At 44.8% G+C, this 23,996-nt stretch overlaps 1 protein-coding gene across 1 annotated transcript in view; it reads right to left on the bottom strand.

Moving 5' to 3' along the window:
• The window catches only part of TBXAS1 (thromboxane A synthase 1), a 134,490-nt gene that overhangs the window by 103,111 nt on the left and 7,383 nt on the right, over positions 1-23,996 (bottom strand). Inside the window, exon 2 of the mRNA XM_036926086.2 lies at positions 200-293. Coding sequence (XP_036781981.2) covers positions 200-293 — 94 coding nt within the window. The remainder of the gene's footprint in view (positions 1-199; positions 294-23,996) is intronic.

The following is a 23,996-nucleotide window of genomic DNA, read 5'->3' as shown; positions in this document are numbered from 1 at the left end:
AATAGATGACAAGACTCAATACAAGTTGATGAGTGACAAGCAACAGAACATTGTCATCACATCAGGATTCATTCCAGTAGAGAAGGCCCGTCACAGCACCTTCACACACAGACCACACAGGGTGGTGACCTAGACAGGAACAGTTCTTTGCGGGGTGAGCTGCACTGGGCTCAGCAAGGCGGCGGAAGACAGCCCTTACCTGGCGGAAAAAGGCCAAGTTTCCAATAAAAGGAGAAGGCTTGGGATGTCTGATGCCCAACTTCTCCAGTCTTGAAAATGGGGATGTGGAGTACCTGAGGGGAAAAGCACAGGAGACTCAAAGTTTGTGTTTGTGCTTTTGGACCTACCAGGAATCAGAATTGTGAGCTGTCTGGAAATGAAGTTGGCAGAAGTTTCTAGCTCACAGCTCCTAAGGTTTGAAGAGTAGAAGGCTTGCAGTGAGTGCGCGGAACAGAGCCCAGGAAATCCCTCCTGATTGAGTGGCAGGCTAGCGATGGAGGAACTCTGATCTCACAGTTGGAAGACTCCTTAGAGATGATGCAACCAAATGCCCTGCCCCAACCTAAAATTGCCATCAGTACATTGTTTTTAAAAATGCTCCTCTCCCCAGTTCAGTTCCTTTGCCTCTACCTCTACTGCGAATAATGGTTTCAGAAGGCGAGGCAAAAAAGAAAGGATGGTGAAAGAAAGCTCCCCGTGTTGATTTGTGTTTTCTTGGTCGAAACTGACCCCTGCACATAATTTGTCCCTCATCACATTCCATGGCCTAATAGAGAAAAATAAAAAATAGGAACGGAGGGAACACAGACAGTGGAGACAAGACCTAATCACCAACCACTTACAACCGCTTTATGTCTCTGTTTTCACGGCCTGAACCCTTATGGGAAAGCATATTTTCTTAACTAAAAATCAGGAAACGTGGCCCAACAGATTTCTGTGCCACTTTCCAGGAGAAAGCGGAGTCTGAGAAGTGCAGCGTGGCTGTCAAAACATTGGAATTTCTAGGATATTCCAACCGTTTATGGGAACAGAGGGATAACACAGTTAAAGTCAGAACTGGCTTAGAAAAACCTGGACATATGGCTGTAAACCCTAATCAGCCAGCCAATTAGGTCAAAAGTTCAGTTAGTGCAGAAAAATTAATGAGTCAAACTGGGTGTTTAGCATCATGCAGAGATCAAACAAAGCTCAATTTAGGAGCAAAGAAAAATATAGAGAGAGTATCACTAGCCCAATTTTGGTATAAGGACCCCAAGCTTATACCCTGTAAACCAGGCTTCACAGGGACACTGGAACTTAAAACAAAGCAAAGCAAAACATAACAAACAAAACCGGGCTCCAAGCCTCACTCACCTATCCTGAGAAAGCTGGCCTATTTGCTATAGTCCTTGCCCCTCCCTTTCCCACCTACAGTCCCATAAGGAGCACTTCAAATAAGAACTTTTCATCAAATACTCAGACATTCAGGAAGAGCACAACCTACCTTCACAGTGTTGGTTTGTGTTGTTCTGAGCAACAGGTCTACTTTTAAAGGAGCCACAAGGCAGAACCAAGCCAGGGCAGGCAGGGAAGGAGGGTCTTCCTCCCAGCTCTCCAGACAGAGGTTTCCACCATCTAGCTGCGTTTGGGGGTTTGAATGAACTCCCAGGACATCACATTAAAGTCCATGTTCAAGAGTAATTACAAACCACATCGAAGAACCACATGGGATGGACATGGATGACTCATGCCAACATCCCTCTCCGTGAGCGTGAGTACCGGAAGTTGACAACAGAGCGGATGGAAGTTACTGCTTCAAGTAGACTATGATATTTTATATTAACTCCCCTCACACTTAAGAGGAAAGACCAAAGGAGACTTCACCAGTCCACTTAACACTTCCTTCCACATCCTTGAGTCTAGTTTCTAGGTTCATTTCTTCACTAGTTTTGGGGAATCATTTTCTAAATGTAATCTCCAATGGGTACAAAGAAATATGTAGATATTCAGCCACGTAATTACATTTTAATTTTGTAATTAAATGTCTTGATTGTCTAATTAAAGGACAAGAAGTCTGTGCCTAATTACACATGCTAATTATCATGCAAGTCCATGCCCTAATTATGTAACTCCACTTACAAAAATACTGCTTGTGTGTCCCTGCACAAAATTCAGACATTTCAACATAAGGCGTCTGTGGAGAATGTTCTGGGTACAACCATAAACTTCACTTTACAACCTTGTCTTGAGTATAGAACGCTATCTAGTGCCTTCAGCTGGGAAATGGTCAAATGTTGCCATCAGTAACTGGGGTCCTTATACCAAAATTGGGAGGGAGAGATTGCTGCCCAGACTTCTGGGCACAATTGCAGAGTGGGTTCCATCTGTCTTGCTCTACATCCTTCTCTGCACTCTTGTTTCATACTCTCTGGTCCCAGGGTCCCCATGCTGCCCTGTCTCTTTCAACAGGCTCTTAACCCAGAATCCATGGACCCCAGGTGTTATGGGTCGAACTGTGTTATCCCAAAAAAAGATAAGCTGAAGTCCTAATCCTCAGAAACTCAAAACATGACCTTATGCAGAGATAAGGTGGTTGCTGATGTAAATAGATGAGGTCGTGTTTAAGCAGAGTGAATCCCTAATCCTAGGACTGGTGTCCTTATAAAAGGACAGCCACGTGAAGACCCAGAAAGTCAGGGAGAATGCCATAGGCTGAAGAAGGCAGGCGTTGGAGGGATGTGGCTGGAAGCCAGGGAACCAAAGATCATTAGCAAACTGCCAGAAGCCAGGAAGAGGTGGGAAGGATTCTCCCCTACGGGTTTCAGAGAGAAGAGCCCTGCAAAAACCATGATTTCAGACTTCTAGCTTCTCAGGACTGTGGGATCACAAATTTCTGGCATCTTAAGCCCAGTTCCTGGTAGTTTGTGATGGCAGCCCCAGGACATTGATACCCCAGGAATACATATGAATGAGTTTTAGAGAGTTGGTGAAAAAAGATTTTCAAAAAATTTCCTTCTGTTACTTTTAAAATCATCGTTGTGAAAGAAATTTCTTTTTATGTCAAATTGTGCCATTAAGTCCTGTGCCATTAAAAAAGTGCAGGTGGCTTGGGATGCTACTGTGTAAAGAAGGTCATAGGCAACAGCCCTGTGGCCACCATACTGTGATACCTAGAAGCAGCTTCTCTTTGATGGGGGTTAATGCAAATGTATCTCCCAGTTACGACTATGGACATCTATCATTGCTTACACCAAGGATACTTAAGTTGGAAAATGACAACGGAAAGTGTATATCATAGCTTCAGACAGCATCCTTTGGTTTTATTTCCACAATGAAGACAGTCGCTTCTTGCCACAGGACACAAATCCTGCAGTGGCGATGGTGCACCCTATGCTGTCCATTTCCCAAATAAATTAAACCATATGGATCATTTTCAAAACAAGATGAGATTTTCAAAGTCTAGAAATTTCCCAATATTTCATTTTCCCCAAGGCAAAGCCCTTCCTTGATGCATTCAGCTGGAGCGGTCAGCCCATTGTTTAGACCAAGAAGCCACTTGCAGTACTTTGGAGCATATTTTGATGAATCGCGTGAAAGAGATGGTCAAGCTGATTGAAGTTTTTGAATAGTTTGCTTGGAAAAGGTTTCCTTAATTGGTCTTGCTATAAGTTTGTCTATTTTATTAATATTTTCAAAGCACCAACTTTTGCTTTTGATTATTTCTAACCTTTTTTGTTTTCTATTTCACTAATTTATGATCACTTTTTATTATGGTCTTCCTTCTGTTTTCTTTGGTTTTACCCTTTGTTTCTTTGGGGTTTTCTTTTAGTTTCTTACAAGTTATCTTACTTGTTTTCAATATTATTTTATTTTAATGAATTCATTTAGGGCTATAAATCTCCCTCCTTTAGCTGCATCCCACACATTGAAATGCTATACTTTCATTGTCTGATAGTTACCTTCTAACAAAAAACTTCTGAATGTTAAATGTGCAATAAGATTAACACAGACAAAACTCAGAGGGACAGATATGTTGGAATTCTAAGACCTTCCTATTGTTTTTCAGTTCTGCCCAGCCCTATCCATAAGATTTAGTAAGGAATATTCATTATAATTTGTTCCCAAAGACCCAAAAAAAGGGACTGCATATAATCTTCACTCTTCTGGGAAAAAAAAAAATTGAGGACTACTGAATAACCACACAAATATAGTCGTTGCAGTCATTAACCTGATGACAACTTTGTCACAAGAAAAATAGATTTATACAAAGAGAAGTATACAATTATTATTATTATGATGATTTATAATAATTTTAATGTTTCCTATGTGCCAGGCACTGTGCTCAGAACTTCTTATATGTTGTCTTGTATGAGCCTTCCAAGAACCATATAAAGGTGGAAATCAATATTATGCTTATATTGCTGATTAGGAAATTAAAGCTTAAGGAGGTTTATTAATGTACCCACAGTTACCATGCTGTTAAGTGATTGATTCAGAGTTAAACCAGGTCTCCTACATTTCGGACAAGTGCTGGTATCCACTAACTCCACTAACTTGTTCCTTCCCATCCCCTAGGCTGGGATGATGTAGATAGATCATCACATGAGAACATGCAGAAAATATACGGTGAACAAAGACAAGTTTCTTAGAAACCAAAGGCATAATAACAACAGATTACTAATTAACTGCTGATCATGATGAGAGAGTCTCTGTCTATCTAAAAGCCAATCCCTTCAGTTCTGCTCCTTACTCTTCTCTTACTCAAAATTATCAACTTTTCTTCTTTCTGTTACCTTGATCTCTCCCTTTCTATGGATGATTCTTATCAGCATACAAACGTAATCTATTGTCTTCCATCTTAAAGGGAAAAAGTAAACTCCTTTGATTCCAGCCATTGCCTTATTTTTCTTCTCTCCTTCTCAGTAAAATTCTTTGAAAGCATTCTCTAGACTTGTTGTCTCCCCTTCTACACCCCTAAGCTTTTCTCCACCTGTTCCAGATAAGCTTTCTGCAACCAGCACTTCTCTGGGACTCCCCCTTGTCAAGGTCATCCATAACTTGGATTTTGTCAGCCCAGTGATATCTTGCCAGTCTTTCTACTTGACCCCTCAGTAACATTTTGACACAGATGAATGCTTCCTTCTTCCCGAAGCCTTCTCTCTTCTGGGGGCTCCCCCCGCCTCAGGGGCTGTTCCTCAGAGTCTTTGCTGGCTCCTCTCCTTCTATTAGTCCCACCACTTTAAACACCATCTGTGTGTCAGCAACTTCCGCATTACTCTCTCTACTGCCACTCTCCACCCTGAGCTCATCTTTATCCAACTGCCGACTTGGCTGCACCCCTTTAATGTCTATTAAGCATTTTAAACTTAACATATCTAAATCTGAATTCAGTTTTCCCCCTACGTAATTCACTCCCCAGTCATCTCTACATCACTATTGCAACCACAATCCACCAATTTCACAAGCCAGAAACATCAACATGGTAGAGAGCAATTGTTTAAAATATGACTACCCCTCGGGTGATACATCTCTACCCTGCTTACATTAGGTTTGGTCGTGTGGCTTGTTTTGGCAGTGAGCGTGAACAGACATGATGTATGCCACACCCAAGTACAAGCCTTGAGTACAGCACATGGAGAGCCATTTGGTCTTTTCCTCCTGCCATGAGACCAGCAGTCTCCCAGGCGAGAGCTGCTCCTGAAGCCTGTGTCTTGCAGTGAAGATGAGGAGCAGAGCTGAAGGTGGTCCATGATAGACATTTAACATGACCCAGGAATGAGTGTTGATGTAAATCACTGAGATTGGCAGGCAAGGCGGGAAAGGCAGTTGTTACCCAGGCAAAACTTACCTGAAGCTGACCGATATTAGACATGCTTAATTCTTCTTTTATTTTTCATACTTTACATATAGTCTATCAGCAAATCCTCTTAGCTCCATCTTCATATGCGCCCACTTATCTTCATCTCTACTGCTTCTGCCCTGGTACAATTCCATTAGGGGGGCTATTTGCTACTATCTCTCATATGCATTTACCTTCTGACCCATCAAATTCACTTCTAGGGGTTTGTTCTACACATATACTTGAATTTACTTATTTATTTGTTTGTTTATTTCAGCATTTTTATAACAGCAAAAGGTTGGAAACAACCTAAGTGCCCATCAGTTTGGGACTGTTTACATACATTTTGATGTATCTATTCAATAATGTACTATTCAACTAAGAAGGAAAGTCAATCAAGACACAGTATTGCCTAAAAATGGCAAGATGCAGAAAATTTAGTTGAGTATACCCTCATTTATGTAAGAAAAAATGGGGAGAGAAAATTAACATGTTACTTGTATTAGCTGCATATCTATTAAAAATATCTCTATAAGGCTAAATAAGAAATTAATTTCAGAAGTTACCAGTTGGGGGGATGGAACTGCGGGGATGAGGATGGGACAGGAAGGAGATGTTGGGTTTGATGTTTCAGTATGGAAAATGCAAAAGTAGACAAAACAGTAAAATGAATTCCCATGTACCTACCATTCATCTTTAACAGTTATTAACTGTGATCAATCTATCTTGTTTCAGCCTTATTCCCCCACCCACCTGATCCCCAAATTATTTTGAAACAAATCCATGACATCATATCATTCCAACTGTAAATACTATAGTATACGTAACTAAAAATATCAGGACCCTTTCCAAAAATAACCACAGTGTCATTATCACACTTAAAAATGACAATAATTCTTTGGAAACCTCAAATATCTAGTCAGTGTTTAAATTTCCCAGTTGTCTCATTATTTTTCTTTTATACTTTATTTGTTGAATGAGGATCTATATAAGGTCCATATGTTGTAATTGGGTCATGCGCCTCTTAAGTATCTTTAAGTCTCTAAATTCCCCTTTCTCTTTTCCCCTTTTCTTCTTGTAATTTTCCGGAAATTTTCTCTAATTTCCCCTTGTATTTTTAAAAAACAAAATCAGATTGTGTCTCACAGGCTTTCTCACAGTCTGAATTCTGCTAGTTGCGTTCCATGGTGTAGTTTAACTTGTTCTTCAGTCCTGGTTCCAGTAGTTAGAGCTGAACTATCAATTCCTGAATTTGCACACTAAGGAGCTCCAAAAAATTCCAATGCCTGTGTCCCACCCCCAGCCCCAAAGGGTGACGTAATTGTCTGGGGTGTGACTTGGGCTTTGGAATTTTTAAAAGATCCTCAGGTGATCCCAATGTTCAGACAAGTTCAGGAACCGGTGATTCAGAGTTATTTTCTGCAAAACTACTCCATGGGAGGTTCCTAATGTCTACTTGTCCCTCTTACTATGATCTTAGCAACTGTAAGGATTATCACCTGGATCCACTAATTCATGAGGAGCCGCGAGATGGCAATGTTCCTTCTCCCTTTATTAACTGGAGTAATTCTGAACTTACCCTCATCTGCTATTTGCTTATGCTGAGGAATAGTTCATATAACAAAAGTAGGATCAGTGCTTGATTCTTTCCTTTTATTGTTAGTTTTCAAAATAAGGAATTGATTCCATACAATGATAGCACAAGATATTTTTGTATCAGTATAAACCCATGGATTTACATATATTTGTTGTGTTTTGATCCATTGCAGTGACTTTTTTTTTATTCATCAAACTGTCCCATCTTTGGCTGGGGGGAGCACATATAAATGTGTTCCTGAGTACTTCTGGCAGAACATCTTCCTCATGATCTGAAATGACAAGATGTTCCAGGGCCTTGCTCTAGACCTGGGTCAGCCATTTCTCCAAGAAGCCCCGGTTTCTTTCAGTGAAAAATGGCATCTAGGGAGCATAACAAGTGAAAGGCCTTTCCCTGTACGTCTTGGTGGAACCTCAGGAAACGATGTCGGCCACTTCAGCTGTGTGGCTGCCTATTCAAAAACTTCAATGGATTTTGAAACTTGTTAATTGAATCCTTTGTAACTAGAATTATTTTAAGTGTATAGTGATGCCTTATATAAAAGATAAATATGGTGAATCCTTTCAGAAAATGAAGGAATTTTTTTAAAGTAAAATAATCTTTCCAACTGTATTTAGTTTCCTATTGTTGCTCTAAAGAATAACCACCAACTCAGTGGTTTAAAACAACACGATTTATTATCTTACAGTTTCAGAGGCCAGGAAGTCCAAAATCAGTCTTGCTTGCTAGTCTAATGTCAAGATGTCAGCGAGTGGTTCTCTCCGGAGTCTCCGGGGGGCAGCGGGGGAGGTAGGGATGGGATCTTTGCCGTCGTGGCTTATGGCCACATCGCTCTGATCTCTGCTTTCCATCTTCATTAACTTCTCTGACTCTGACTCCTCCTGAGTCCTTGACAAAGATCCTTGGGGTTACATTTAGGGCCCACCCAGGTAATTCAGGATATTCTCCCTATTTCAAGATCCTTAGCCACCTCCTCAAAGTCCCTTTTGCCATATGCAGTGCCTTTCACAGGCTCCAGGGAGTAGGGCATGGACATCTTTGGGGGTCATTATTCAGCCGCCATACCGATTTACATTGTGTATCAATCTTGACTTTATTTTGCTGTTTGCCTGCAAAAAGCACGCGTCTGGGGCGGGGACGGAGAGACTGTCAGGGCTTCCTGTTTCGGGAGAACTGGCTGGCACAGCGCTGGCGGGGTTGGGGGAGGCCAGGCCAGAGCTCACATGACCCTCGGCCTCTGTCTTTCCACCACCGTACCAGGCTTTGGTTCCCTAACAGCCAACAGAAAATATTTTTTAAAAATAGTACAGTTAAGAAAAAAAAGTTAAACCATTCAGTTGTGGTGGTTTATGTATGGTACAGAGAGTTAGCTAACTTTTCCATTTTTATCCCAACTTTTCAAGGCAGGAGGGTCAGTTGAGTCTATAAATCTCTATTGGTAAGATGTTAAATATGGATTGATGAAGACATTAATCTTCTAAATTCATTTGTATAACATCTTCACAATGTTTGCCATATCTGCAAATCGCCTATGCTATTAACTTGCTTCCCTTAGATATTTGTTGTGGTCAGGATATAGTTCCTTTATTTTATAGGAAACTTTATGTCCTGACCGTAAATGAAAGTCATTGCCACGTCCACAAATAAAAACTAATGGTAAAAAGAGTATTTTACAATGGAAAAAACTTTTAAGTCCATGAATCCTCCTAAAAGGATCTCACCTGCCTTGGACTGTCCACAGACCACCACAGAGAAGATGTGGCTCTCGTGGATGGTCAAAGGAGGCCACATTTTATGCTGTGGTTCGTCCAAGTTGCACTGGCTCGCCAGATACTCTAACACCATGGCCAGAGAATGATGAAGGGATGTCAGCCCTTTTTCAGAGAGCACATGGAGAATCAGACCAAATAAATCTTATTGTCCTATATTTCATTTCTCAGAACTAAAGAGAACTGGTCTATTTGACACTGCACGTATTCTAAACTATAATAGCAGTTTACCTTCAGGAAGGGGAGAAGTCCTAATAGTGAAGTTGTTTCTCTCACTATTAGGGCTAATGTTAATCAGCATGTTACACATGAAGAGAAGCATCAGGTTGACACATGTCCGCTGCATGTGTCCCACATGCTGGACAAGGAGCTGGGTGCCAGGGTGCTGCAGGGACGTGGCACTTACAGCCTAGTGGACCAGACAGACATTCAGTGGCTAGTGGCAAGCACTTCATTAAGCGTTTCCATTACGATCTCTGTATGCCAGTTGAAATGTGTGCTTTGTATTTTGATCATTTATAAGCACTTCTGCCCAACTATTGGATGGTATTTGTTGAAACTGAAAACATGGCAAGTGGTCCTTATGTTTACTGTTTCCCCCACGGCTAGTTTTCAGCAAACAGGGCCCTCTACAGAGGAGCAATCTCCAGAAAACCATTAGACTGAAGACAGAGGTGTCAAAGCTGGCACAATAAATGGTTGCGTCACCCACAGCAGGCAAAGGCCTGAAAGAGGCTGGGGTGTCAGGAGGCCCCGGGAAGAGAGCGCTTGGGGTTCACACGGGAGGAAGCACCGGGTACCTGCTTTAACACTCAGTGGGCTCTGCTTTCTCAGGGGTGCTTTCCAATGACCTTCTAGGATTGACGGCAGCCAGTGGCACGGAGTGGGAGTTGGTGGTTAGGAAGGGAGGGCTCTCAGAGTGAGGCCCAGAGCCAGGCCTAGCTGCAGGCCAGTCACAGAGGGATTCTGGGAGCAGGCCTTGATCTTCTGCACCGTGAGAATGAGAGGAGATGATGTCAGCAGCTCAGAGAGCAGTTTCACGAGGTGAACGCACATACAACCTATCTTGCCATTTTGAAAATTGGACAGAGCAGTTGAACTGTGTCATAAAACCAGTTGAGTGGCTGATATTTATGAAACACTTCTGGATTTTTACTGAAGTATCAGTTATTTGAATTTAAAGAGGCTGAGCTCCCCCTGCCCCCACCCCACTGAAAAAACCAATGACATACATGAATGCAGTATAAAACCTTCCCCCGAAACCTCTCTTCCAGGATGGAGAGGGTAAAAAAAAAGTAATGACTTTAATGCATTAAAAAACATATTTATAATAAAACAATATTTAAATTTATCATAGTATATTTACATTTACAGATTTAAATATAAATCTGGGACTTCAATTGCTTCAGTGTCAGGGAACTGTGAGCTCTGACACAGCACCCTATAAAAGCCCCATCTCATCCTGCCTGTCCCAGGAGATGGAGAATTTGGCTCTTAGGAGGGAAAAAGCAAGGCAGAGAGGTTCCTACAAACTCCCTTCAAGTAAGAATTTTGCTTCTGTGAACTCATCTCTTCCTGTTCCCCCAATGCTGAGCTCGGCAGCCCTGCCCACGAGAATGCCATTCCCATCACAGAGGCACAGGTCACCCAAGGGGCATTTTTGCAGAGGCAGAAAGAGACAATTTAAAGGATCCCACTTCCCCAGGCAGGTAAGGGTCCAAGCCAGAGCCGGAGTTCATTTCTATTTCTTCATCTGCCAATTAGTAGACTGGGCCTCCCTGATAATTATGCTCTCAAGGTAGTGGCTTGTTTAAGTAATTGATGATGTTTGTCCTCTCTGGGGAATCTAAGCACATCAAAAGATGTTGAGAAAGCCAAAATTCACCTGAAGTCTGAATTAATCACTTTGTCAAGCACAACAAAGGCTGTCTTGCTTTGCTAATAATCCCAAATGAGGTAGCAGCCCTCAGTTAAATAAGGAGACTATGGTGTCTTTAATTAATGTTTCAAAGAGCTCAGACTCACTTTTTTACTCACTTTATTTTCGTGAGAATATGGGGAACTACATGCAAAGCAGGTATTTTCCAAACTTCTCAATTGTGAGAAGGATGAGACAAGGCTTCCCTGACACTATAGAGAAGGATCGGGGTGGGGGGGGGGGGGCTTTAGTTGACTGCAAGTCACTGTGTGTTGTGCCTGGGTCAGAGGCCCAGTGAATGCCTCCAAATGCCGCCTGCGGCTTTAGCACTTCTCTTGCCCAGACTTGGCTCCTCAGACAGCACTGAACGCCTCCCCACTCCCCCAGACACAGCCACCTCAGCCTCTCTGGGCTCACCCCAGAACGCAGCTGCCCTCGGCCCTGTCTCTGGCTGACTTTTTGCTACCAAATCCTCCCATAAGGCTCTCTTCACCAGGCAGCTCAAGTGTCCCCAGCCTCCAGGCAGACTGTCACTCCGCTTTACCTCCCCTTCTCTGCCCCTGCCTCTCAGAGCCACAGGCCAGCCAGACCTTGGCCTGGCATCCAGTCCCACCACAGCTCAAGAGGGTACAGGCCAGGTGAGAGCCCTGCGATCCTGCAGGTCCAGAATGGGAGGTTGGACATGTTGTGTGTTGGTCTGAGCCTAGCTGCACAGCCATCATTTAAAGGACTTTAACAGCCCTAACGCCACTTGGAAGCCAATGGACAGGATGGAAGGTTGGGGTCTGGAAGCCACTTGGTTTAGTTCAGCGATACTTACACAGCGTGGACACCATGGAAAGGGTAAGATATATCCCAACTCCCCATATATCCTAGGGAAACAAATGAGGGTTGGGGGGCTTCTCTTGAACTGGGGGAAACCTTCTTAACTGCCTTCCATGTACCTCTTATCTTATCTGATAACTCTGCATGGCTTCTAAATGGTCACCAAGTAGAAACCTCAGTGCCATTTTTGACTCTTTCCATCAGCCCTCATCTGCAGCCAGTCCCCAGGTCCTGTCAACTCTGCTGTCAAATCATTGAGTGAGTTCTCCTCCTTACTTCTAACTGGCGCTGCCCTGTCTCAGGCCATCATGGTATGGCCCTTGGGTGTGGACTCCTCCACGGTGTCCTGAGCTGGTCTCCTACCTCTGGTTTCTCCCTTCTCCCACCAATCTGCCATCCACATCAGTGCCAGAGGAATCTTGCTAATGCACAAATCTGGCCCTTTAAGCCCATTCAGTTCTTGGTTGGCTCTCTGTCACTTTTAGACTAAATACTAAACTCCTTTATTTGGCGCATAGGACCTTTGGTGATCTGGCCCTGATCCAGCCTCAGTCCAACTGGGCTCTGTCCCTGGCCTTTAGGCTCTGCCAATCTTGCATCAACTTAGACATTTTTTATTATGCCAACTTGTTTCACCCTTCCAGGCTTTTACCCATGCTCTTCTCCAGGGCCAGGACTAAGGTGAGGCAAATGCAGCACCTAGATGTGCCGGGGCCAACCCTGTTCTTGCAGGACCCTGAGAGTGAGTGTCTCCTTAAAACTCCAGCCCCAGGTGCCTGCTTACCTCACCCTGGCCCTAGCACACTCTTTTGCCTGGCTGGTGTGTCCACCTTCTCTATCCATCGGGCAAGTCCTGGTCATTCTTCAGGTTTCTGCTGGAGGGCTGCTTCCTCCAGGAGCCCACCCAGACTGTCCTAGGCACATGGAGACATTTACCTTGGCCACCAGCTCCTTAATGCAGAAGCATTGCAAACAAAGAGCAGGGGCCCTCAGTATATTGTTTGTAGGACTATAATCCTGCCTAAGTTCATTATTTACTGTACCTGGTTCTGTTTCCATCATGTCGGCTTCGTCATCTGTGGTTAATCCCTTTGTTTTTATGAAGTCCTTAAAGAACCCTTTAGCTGTTGTTGTGAAAGAGAGACATCCGCCTTTGGTGAACCCTAACAGACAATTAAATTATAGCCCAGAGAGGGCAGAGGGGGCCGCTCTTGCCTCCGTCCTGCACAATAATCGTGAACAGTTACAGAATGTTTCCTATGGGCCAGGAGCTGTTCTAAATGCTTCACACACGTTAACTCATTTACTTCTCTCCGTGCTCTGTGGAGGTGCTATTATGATCACTTTCATTTCGCAGATGGGAAAACAGGCTCAGAGAGACTAAGTCACTTACCAAGGTCACATAGCCAGTAAGGAGCAGAGCTGACATTCAAACCCAGGCCATCTGGTCCTGGAGTCTGTGCTCTTACCCAGCAGCCTCTGCTCCCTCTGGCTTCCTACTCACAGAGCAGCAATTTGCCTAGAACCCAACCTGTCTACAAGACAGGAGGTACCGGAAGCCCTGCTTTGCTCACTTCTGTGGGTTAAGGACTCTGAGGCCCCTGGAAAGGCAGATGCCATTCACTGGACTCTTTCTTCTGGGATCAAATCAATTGATCAGCAGGGTCATACGACTTGAAACAAGGACAGGTAGATTCAGAGTGGAGCCCTGAGCTGTGCAGGTAGAGGGGCTGCCGCCTTGGCCAGATGAGTTTCAGGGTCTCTGAGTGACCGAGGTCAGCACAGAGGGACACTGTATACCTGTCGTTGGCTGCCAGAACGATTCTAGATTCCTTTGTATCTTACTTGGTAGGCATTCAAAAAGTATCTGCCAATTGGATTTGAGGTCATGTCTTTATAAACCCAGCAAATATTCCCATCTTTCTGTTGCTTGGTGATAGGCCCCATGGCCTGGAACAGGCCTGGGAACCCCAGTTCTGTCTCCCAGCTTGGCAGATGACTTAAAGAGCTTAGGCAATCAAAATAACAAAGGGATATTGTGAGTGTTTCAAAAATATTTATAATCCCATTGCATCTTCTGTTACTGGAATCTCCACATCTTTGTTTTGACCTCAGTTCTTGGTAAATTCACTCTTTGGCCCTTGATCACCTCTTAGCTGCAGTGATCAACTGTAGGTCCAGCTGGAAATTGTACAAAACAAGGTCAGAAGGCAACAGCTCCCATCTAGGACCACTAAGAGTCGCGGTGACCTTTGCCCGTCATGTGGTTGGTTCTGGTTCTCGCCCCTCTGGGCCCTGGACCAGATGCACAGACCCACAGAACCTGCTTGACCCTCCCTGTGGCCAGCCCCTCCGGGTTCAGCCTCTTGCCTGCCTGCTGCACCTTATAACCCCCTGTATAGTTACTATACTTTGTCCTGGTCCCGGCTCATCCTGGCAGTTTTTATCTCATCCCCTGTATTAGTTATCCATTGTTGTGTAACAAATTACCCCAAAACCTAAGTGACTTAAAACAATAAGTATTGTTCTCTCACACCGTTTCTGAGGGTCAGGTGTCGGGAGTGGGTTACTGGCTGGGCCTGCCCCAGGGTATCCCATGAGCTTAGAATCAAGCTGTTGGGGTTGTAATGATCTAAGGCTGCCTGGGCTTGGAGAGTCGACTTCCATGCTCGCTTATGTAGCTGTTGTCCAGCTTCATTGCATGGCTGCCAAACAGGGTACCTGGCTTCCCCTAAATAAGTAGTCCACAGGAGGGAGCAAGAACCCAAGGGGAAGCCTCAGTCTTCTATAAACTAATCTTGGGGGTACTCTACTGTCACCCCTGCTGTATTCTGTTGATTGGTCACATGACTGGTCCTAGTAAAATTTGGTCAGGAAGTCTCTGCAGGGGTGTGAATAGCAGGGGGCAGGGACCATGAGGGGCCATCTTGGAGGCTGATCACACCACCTGCGCCCCAGTGTGAACAAGTGTAGCTAAAGTACATCCTTTTTCCACAGTTGTAAACCTCGGATTTTTCAAGTTGGTTACTAAGCCCTGTAGAGTCTGTAAGTTGTTTCCTCCAATGATGAGGTATTGACACAAGACGGGGTTGTTCCATTCTTTATTCTGTAAAGATGTATTTAGTGCCTACTCTGTGCCAGGCACTATGCCAGATGTCATCTTACATCACCGAGAGTGCAGATAGGATTTACTTGGCTTTTACTAGAAAAGTAAACTCGGGAAAACTTCAAACTGGGATAGATACAAATGGATTTAAAGCTTTCAGAAAACCATATGGCAAATAATAGCTAACATTTACTAAGTGCTTGTTATGGGTCAGTCCTTGTACTAAATGCTTTGTAAACATTGTGGCCTTTTATCTCCACCAACATCCTAGTTATGTCCCTCATACAGATGGGGAAACTGAGATGTAGAGACTGGCCCACTGGGCAGTGGCCAGGCTGCAGCCCAGGCCTGGTAAGTATGACAGGAGGGCCTGAGCCGTGAGCCAGGCCTCTGACGGCTCTGGTTCCGCAAGGCCCACGTGGGAAGGAGACTGCAGTCATCTTTGAGGGCTGCCATGCCAAGCCCCACAGACTGGGGGCTTACAACAACAAAAATTTATTCTCTCGTAGCTCTGGAGGCCCTAAGTCTGAAATCAGGGTGTCTCAACACTCTGTGGGCAAATCCTTCCTCACTCTTCCTTGCTGGAGGCTCCTGGCTGGCAGCTGTGTCTCCTGGCCTCTGCCTCCACCATCACTTGGTGCTCCCCGTGTGTCTGTCTCCAGACCATCTTCACTCTGTCTGTGTCTGTGTCCAACACCCCTCGTCTTGTAAGGACATCAGTCCAGGGCCCACTCTGACCCAGTGTGACCTCATCCTACTTTAGGACAGCTGCAAACACCCTGTCTCCAGAGAAGGTCACTTTCATGAATTCTTGGGGGCCCCTACCCAACCCAGCACAAAGCCCACAGAGCTGCTGGCAGCGATGGGAGAGGCCAGCATGTGTGTGCTGGTGGGGAGGGGTCTGCCTGACCATTCTGGGGACAGAGAGGTGAGGTGGAAAGAAACGACCTCATGAAAGGAGACCTCAATTCAGAAACATGTTTCCAGTTCACTTCGAATGTTATGCTTTGTAAAAAGCATACCCTATCGGGTTTTTTTGGTATTTATTATTATTATACTAACTAATCTATATTTTAGCAGTTTTAGTCAGTGTAGCCTTTTTTTTTTTAGGAAAAAAGGAAGTAAAATTTTGTGGCTGATTTTGGATTGCAAAAGCACCTCCTATTCTGATGCACCAGAGACTTCCTAGTACAAAAGGGCATGATGGAGAGGACAGAAGTGAGATTAAAGTTTCTTTTTATCTTTGAAACCCTTTTTTGGAAGGTTTAATGCCAAAACCTTTGGAAGTTAAATTCACCCTGTGTAACAGGCCCTGTGATATCAAGACACACCCTTTTTTCTTAGAGTCACTGGCCAGCACCAAGAGGTAGTTTCTAGAGGACAAGAGAAAATCCTAGAACATATTTTTTTTCTTTAATAATACAGTAGGCCTTAGCACCCACGAGAACATTTAAAACAAATCTAGAGCTATTTATGTTTTCAGCCATAGCCCTTTCCTGGCACAATGGTACCCATAAATTTACAGCCCCATGTGGAACAATGAATTTGTCCTAAACAATACAGTTCACAATCTACAAGGATGTCCCGTGGTTGTTGTATTTCAGGATCTGGTGAACACGCGAGGCGTTCTGCATTCAGGCCTCCTCTGGTCTTCTGGACTTGGGAAATGCCTCCCTCGGTCCTGCTTTTCCAGGCTAGAGTTAGGCCCTTTCTGTGGCAGCTGCTCCTGGCCCTGAAGCAGTCTTTGCTCTCCTTGGAGTAGGGTCTGGCTCCATCATCAGTCCCCTGACCTCCATTGCTTATTCAACTAGAAATTTCTGGTTAGGTTCAGTCCAACCTGAGATCTAATCTGAAGTCACCTTCCAAGATTCTGAGTGGATGTGAAATTTTCAGGGGACAATACTCAGCCCAATACAAAGACCTGGGCCTGGAGAATCTGCCTCCATACTCACTTGGCTGGAACTGAAGCTCGCCACCCTTCTTGAGTACTATTGGTGTTGGCTCATCAGTGGGTCGGCCAAGACCCGCCGGGCCCCACTGTACAGGGGTCTCAGCTGTCAATGCCCCATCCACACCTGTTATTTTTTTCAGAGAGCATTGTTCTCATTTACAATAAAAATCCAAACGTATGATAGATTTACGTTTTTGTTTATTCTTTGTTTTTATTTTTGTTTCTTGTTTTGTTTTATCTTGTCTTTGTTTTGTGACAACTCAATGGCCTCTTTCTGCTTTGCCAGAGATCTGAACCCAGATGTGTGAGATTCTGGAGCAAATGGTAGATTGAATCATTACTCTCAATTCTTCATGTCCTCCCTGATCAAAATTCTACATCATCACCCGTTGTTCTATGACTTTTAAGTACCTCCCACTATAGTGGGTGGGGTCTTCTTCCCCACCCCAATAATATTAGTCTTAGACATGACACTGGCTTTAACCAACTGAGTATGGGCAGGAGTGACATTAAACCACTTCCAGGCTTGGGCCTGAAAAGACAATGATTATTTCCTCCTGCATTTTTTTGCCTTCCTGTGATCTGTCAGGATTAGAATTTCCCTAAGTAGCCTTCTCAGCCTCAGTCCCATTCCAAACACATACGAAGCAGATCTGAACCCCACCCATAGCCTGAATTAGAGCTACCCCATCCCACTACAGACTGTGAGAAAAATAAATGTTGTTTGCCATTGAGTTTGGGGTTGTTTGTTACATAGCATTATTGGAACAATGGCTAATACAGTTCAATTCACTAAACTTTTCTGGACCTTCATTTCCTCATCTGTAAAATGAGGCCATCAGGTGTTCAACATCATAATCAAGGTGCTCAACCTTTTTTCTACCCCTACACAACCGAGGGCTCTGGCCTATCCTAACAGTAACAGAGGCTAAACATACCAGAGTCAAATATTACAAAGTACTAAAGAAAGAGTTGGATTGGGAAATGTTAACTCCATTTAACAATGGCCTTGGAGTCGGTTCAGTGGACAGTGAAAGTGAAGTCCCTTGTGGGGCTGAAGGGTAAATAAGAGGTGAGACAGTGAATAGGTGCGGTGTCCTCTTTCAGGCTACTTGTCTGGGAAGAGAAGGATAGGAGGGAGGGGTAGGTGGAGTGGAACGTACAGTCAAAGCCGAGGTGGTTAGCTGGTTAGTTGGTTGGTTTGTTGGCTGGCCTATTTGTGTGCTTTAGGTTGGGAGAGGATTGCATTTGCAAAGGAACATTTACAGTGTCATAGTTAAGGGATATTGAAGGTAAGGGCTTGCACAAGAGTGTGCAGGAAACCAAAGGTCTTGAGAGCAGAGAGGAGACGGGACTGACTTACTGGCTTGATATGCCTCATCTACTCTTCAAGTTCCCAAACTCACATGCAAGGTAAAGGTCAAGCAATGAAACAAAGACCAAATGAAAAGCAGAATCATGTGGTTACTGTTCAAATCAGAGGCTAAATGTAAATTTTGTTATAGGAAACTGAAAATTTTCTGAAAAGCAAATTGAGTTGGAGCTTGACTGATGAAGCACTTTCCAAGAAATAGATTTACTTTTACTTTTAAACACCTACAACTAAAAGATAAACAATTGCCATCAACAGACCAATAATATATGTCAGTATAAGATTTGTTCACAACGTGCTCATACTCCCTGTTAAGGAGACTGCAAGAGGAGGATCCGCTCCACTTTGTCATTGGAAACTGAAGCTCAGAAAGGCAGCTGACATCTCACACCTTCTTGAAAGGAAAGCCTACACTCTTCTTCTCAATTGCCTTCCTTCCCAATCCTTGCAAACCTGCTGTATTCTGGCTTCTGTTCCTACCACACCATCAGTGACCATCTGCAACATCACCCAAGTCTTCTTAGCTGCTGAATCTAATAGGAGTGTTTTAAGCCCCCTCTCACTTGTTCAAGGTTGAAAGCTACCTAGTGACACAAGCCCAAGGTCAAGCAAAACAGGGCACCTGTCTGAGGGATGGCTCTCCTCACTTCTCACTTGGGTGCATTCCTGGGGATCATGTGAGAATTCCGAATGATGTTAAAGTCAATTAATTAGTTAATCGATTATTTAAAATAAAAACAAAGCCGTGATCTATCTACATAGCATTGTTGTGTATTAGCCTGCAGTTACCAGATAATAACAATAGCTATCACTTATTGAACACTGACTGGCCCAGCACTGTTCTGAGTCGGCTCCATGTTTTAACTCATTTAATTTTCCCAACATGCTATGAAGTATTGCTACTGTCCCCATTTTACAGATGGGGTGCTGAGATGCACAGACCTTTCAAACTTGTTTAAAGAGTCGAGGCTAGCCAGGATTTGAATCCAGCCAATCTGCTTCCAGTCTGGGCTCAGGTTCCGGACCTTTACACCAGGGGGAAAGGCAGCCCACACTGAAGCGTTTTTAGTGTGCTTTTAAAGACAGTGTTGGCAAACTGACACGCTGCTGGAGTGCTGGGGAGTAGTTTAGTTTCCTAAATGGGTTCGACAGTCACCTTTGCCCTCTGATTTTGTCTAGCAATCGTTGCTTCATTAATAGTTCAGGGGTGAACTTCACCCACAACCCAGGCCAGCCTGAAGTATAAAGACAAAATCTCATTTAAGCTCCAGAGTTCAGTTAAATGAAATTGTGTTTATAACAAATGGGGTGGAATCTGGTGACAGTGATACACAGCAAGAGACGAATGGAAATTCTCCATGATAATATGCACAGCAGCAAAGTGCTAGCATGTATTGGGCATCTATACATGCCAAGCATGTGCCACACAAAATCCTATATATTATTTCTTTTAATTCAGTTTGGCTTAACAAATAATTGAATGTCTGTTATCCAATAAAATGAACTGAGGCCCCAGCCCAGTGCTGGGCACCTAGGGCAAAAGTTGAGTGAGGTCCAATCCTGCCCTCGGGAAGCTCGCCTACTCATGGGAAGCCCGGTAAATGGTAAGAGAGAATGAAGGTGGGTGCAGTGGGGCCAGGAGCCCAGGGACTGCGGAAGCTCTCACCGGAGCAGGGCACCCTGCCAAGAGAAGGCAGCATGGTGTGTGGAAGGAAGGGTGAGCACCAGAGAGCAGAGAGCTGGCTGAGAAGCAATGGTCGATGACCACGCCAAGGTGGGTGGACCAGCTCAGAGAGGGCCTCGTGTACCAGGCCCTAGGTGGAGGGCCACGGAGGGGCTTTATACAGCCAAACAGCAAGCTTTGGGGTGTTATTCTGGCTGCAGAGTTGCAGTACAAATCTGAGAGGCACGAGACAGGTGCAGGGAAGCCAGCAAGGAAGCAGTTTAGGGCCAAGGGATGCTCTTGAAATCCTGAACTATAGTAGAAGGAGAGCAGGTAGAGGAAAGAATGGTACAATACATTCTCTCTCCATGATACTGGAAAGACTGTGGATTGGTTGGCTGTTGGTGAGGGAGAGCTGACCCAGGTGGCTAGGTGGAGAGATGCCATGTGCCAAGACGCAGGGACTGTCACTCTCTCTTTTCAATGAGGTAACTAGCAAAAGGATGGAATGAGGTTCCCAGAGTCATCTAGTGGAAAAAGTGTTATCTGTCCTAAACTAGGAAGGCCTAGCTGATTTCCACGATGACAGATTTGTCCTGGGAACTCCCCAATTACGTCCCTCTATTGTCTTCTCCTCACGAGATGATGCTACTTATCTTGGTCGTTCTCTGTGTACAGATAGTTCCAACCCTTAAATGTATAACTGCTTTACAAGGCTTACAGCCTGGAGTCCCCAGATGCCCACTGATTTGTGAGGAGGGAAGGATGGGGGTACATGAGATATTTCCAACATTTCAGAGAGTCTAATGTAAATTATGCGTTTATTGATAATAAGATAATAAGATTGTGCAGGTTAACTAAAATGTCAAGTGCCTTTGCTTTGAAGTGGAATTATAACCGAGTACACTGACGCTGGTTATCTCATCGATCAGCTGTTCTCATTACAGAGTCTCCATCAGCTTGTCTCTGAATGTTAAAATGGGAAAACAAATCAGTCATTACTAAAATATACATTGTTGTTTGGGCAGTAGAACAGGGGCTCTATGGGGACACAATATAAACAGTGGGTGTTGGGGGGAAAGTTTAGATAGCACTGCCGTAAGCCGTGGCGACGGAGGAGGAAGTGTGTGTCCTGGGATGCCTCCCCTCCCCCCACTCTGTGATGGGGCACCCCGCTCAGACCCCGAGGGCGCTGTGCTCCCGCATGCCGCGCCTTCCCACTGCTGCCTCCTGCATCCTAGCCCGTCCCCTCCTTTCGCACCAAAGCCTTGCTCGTCCATTTCAAAGGTGACGATTACCTGACCCCTCTGAATTCATGGGAATGTTCTCAACTGCACGTCAATGAGGTAGAACCCACACACAGCCGGGGAAAACCTTGAGCATTCGGTGAGTGTGTGAACTCAGAAGTAATTTATTTACTCTTTCTATGAGCCACGTGCAAGGTATCCTGCCAGGTGTTGAGAACACGGTGCCACTAGTGTGCAAGTTGGAGGGAGATTGTCCCATCCTTCCCGGGCTTGCACGCACACATGGCACAATAACCCTTTGGAAGCAGTGCGGTTCTCTCAGTTACCTGAGGCACGACTGTGACCGTTGCCATTTACAGCAGCTTCCATGCAAAGGCACTCCTTGGCTTAGAGTCAGGCCCTGCCCTCAGCGCCGTACAGTCAGGGAAGATGGGTCGCAAACATAAACAAGAAAATTATGTACCAGGCGCCGAGATAGAGAGAGAAAGCACAGCTGGAATTCAAAGGAGGCAGGGCTTGTGGAGGGCCGGCCTGCTTAAGGAGACCTTCAAGAGGAGTGATATTTGGACAAGGTTTTGAGAGCTGGTCAGGATTTAAACAGAAGGAGAGAGCATTCCGGCGCCTGTCAGCTCAGAACGTGGAGGCAGCCGCTGGTTTAGGGGCGGAGCGCGGGCTCTCCGTCGGGTGTCTGTGCAGTGCCTGGGAAACAAGGCGCCGGTCGAAGCCACTCTTTGAAGAGGCTGGCTTTGCTTTCAGGCCACCTCCACACCATGAGCCCAGATACGTTTGAGAAAAAAGGGCCATCCTCTTTCTGGGACCACGTTCAGGAAGTGCTGTCTGCTGAGGTGAAATCTAAGCAGCACACCCTTGCAAGGACGCATGGAGGTATAGGATGTCCCCGCACTGTGGCCCAGCACCAGACTCTGCCGGGAGGCCGGACACACCTGAGAAGGCCGTGGGCCCTGGGGCCTCACCCCTCAGCCAACGCTCCTCCCCTCCCCCAGCCCAGGAAGTTGGCAAGCTCACGTATTTCTGGCAAATCAAGAACAGGGTGGCTCTCAGCAACTGAAGTGCCAGTCCACAGCAGTGTGAGCCCCCCGGCCCTTCTCTCCCCGAAGTCCCATCCCCGTGTCCAGATGTACATTTCTGCAAGGAGAAACAAACCCCTGTAATATTGCTCAGGTTCCCAAAGACAGGGCACTTACCCTCAGTGGCAAATGACAGCCTCAGGTTGGTTGTATGGTGTTCAGGGATGGAGGAAGGGTTCATTTAATAGCTTTATTTCTGGAAAAGCCACTGTCTTCCCATGGTAAGTGGCACCAAGCGTATACTCAAGCGCCTCAGTAAGGCACCAACACAAATTTCCTGGTTTGTTTTGTTTATAGAATGAATGCTATTCTTCTTTCATCTCTCCCCAAGAATAAATGCTACCAGAAACCTGAATTCTTTACAAGATAAGAGAACATATGACCATAAGTATTAAGACGATTGCTGTTTCCTTGAAAACAACACAACAAAATGAAGAACAATCACACGGTCGATGAGTGTGGCCCTGCAACAGAGTCCCAGGCTTGCAGAACTGGATCCTAAACTCTTGAGCAAACAAGAAGCCTTATTGTTTTAGAATCATGTTTTGTTTGGAATTGAAAATAATATTACCCAGCTTAATCACCTATTTGGAATTGGAAATAATATTACCTAGCCTAATCACCTATTTGCCAAAATTGGGCTATTTTTTAAAAACCAAACCATTCTCAACAAAGATGATGATTTGAGCTGTGAAAAGACTGCATCCAGACACACCAAGGACCGTTCCCAAAGAAAAGTGCTAAGAATGCGTTTTCTGCTAGCAGCATATCCGCAGCAACGGCTTAGCCTATCAGGAAAGTGCTTCTGAAGGTCATACAATTCATCTGGATGTATAAGTTCTGGTGTGTATGCTAAAATAATCAGTCACGTTACTTTATAGTCACACCTCGTACTCTCGTTCTGGAAAATCAATAAAGTGAGGGGAAGGCTACAGATACCGTGTATAACTATTTTAAAAGAGAGAAAACAGAAAAACAATATTCTGTGAAAATGGTCCTCGAGGAAGCATGGACCTGGTTTTCATAAGCAGGCTCAATTTTATCTCCAAGCTCATCACTGAGTTATTAAACCAAAGTACCCAGCATATCCCAGACAAAAGTACAAAAAATAAAAAAGAGAAATAGCATGCATCCTTTTCTAGATGCTCTGGGGCACTGGAAATTATCCACGGCCTTTAAAATGTATTTCTAAAATGTGTCCGTTATTCACACTGTTGATGTTTTGTTCCACTGAATGTTATAAACCCTCATGTTGCCTTCGCCTGTCATTCTTCCCCACCTGAAATTTTCTCCCTCCTCTCCTCTGCCAAGTCAATTCTTCCCTGCATTTCAAGGCACAGCCCAAGACCCTTCTGCTTCACAAAGCCACTCTGACTGGCTGGCAACCCAGAAAATGGGCTGGAAGGCAAGAGTCATGAGCCAAGCTACAGTGAGGTCCCTTAAAGTGGCTTCCTGGGAGTGTTCGGGACATGGCGAAGCAGGGCGTGCAGGTAGAGGAGGGAGCAGTCACTATGCGGTCACCTGTGTTTTGTCAGACTTGCTGTTCAGCAGCAGCAGCTACGGTCAGCTCGCACCTGGCATGGCAGGAGCACCAGCAGACGAGGCATCATGGAGTCCAGATCCAGAAGGCATTCGGTGGCCA

This window comes from Manis pentadactyla, chromosome 7 (genome assembly GCF_030020395.1).
Source record: "Manis pentadactyla isolate mManPen7 chromosome 7, mManPen7.hap1, whole genome shotgun sequence".
Lineage (NCBI taxonomy): Eukaryota > Metazoa > Chordata > Mammalia > Pholidota > Manidae > Manis > Manis pentadactyla.
This window is presented reverse-complemented; position numbering and strand designations above follow the sequence as displayed.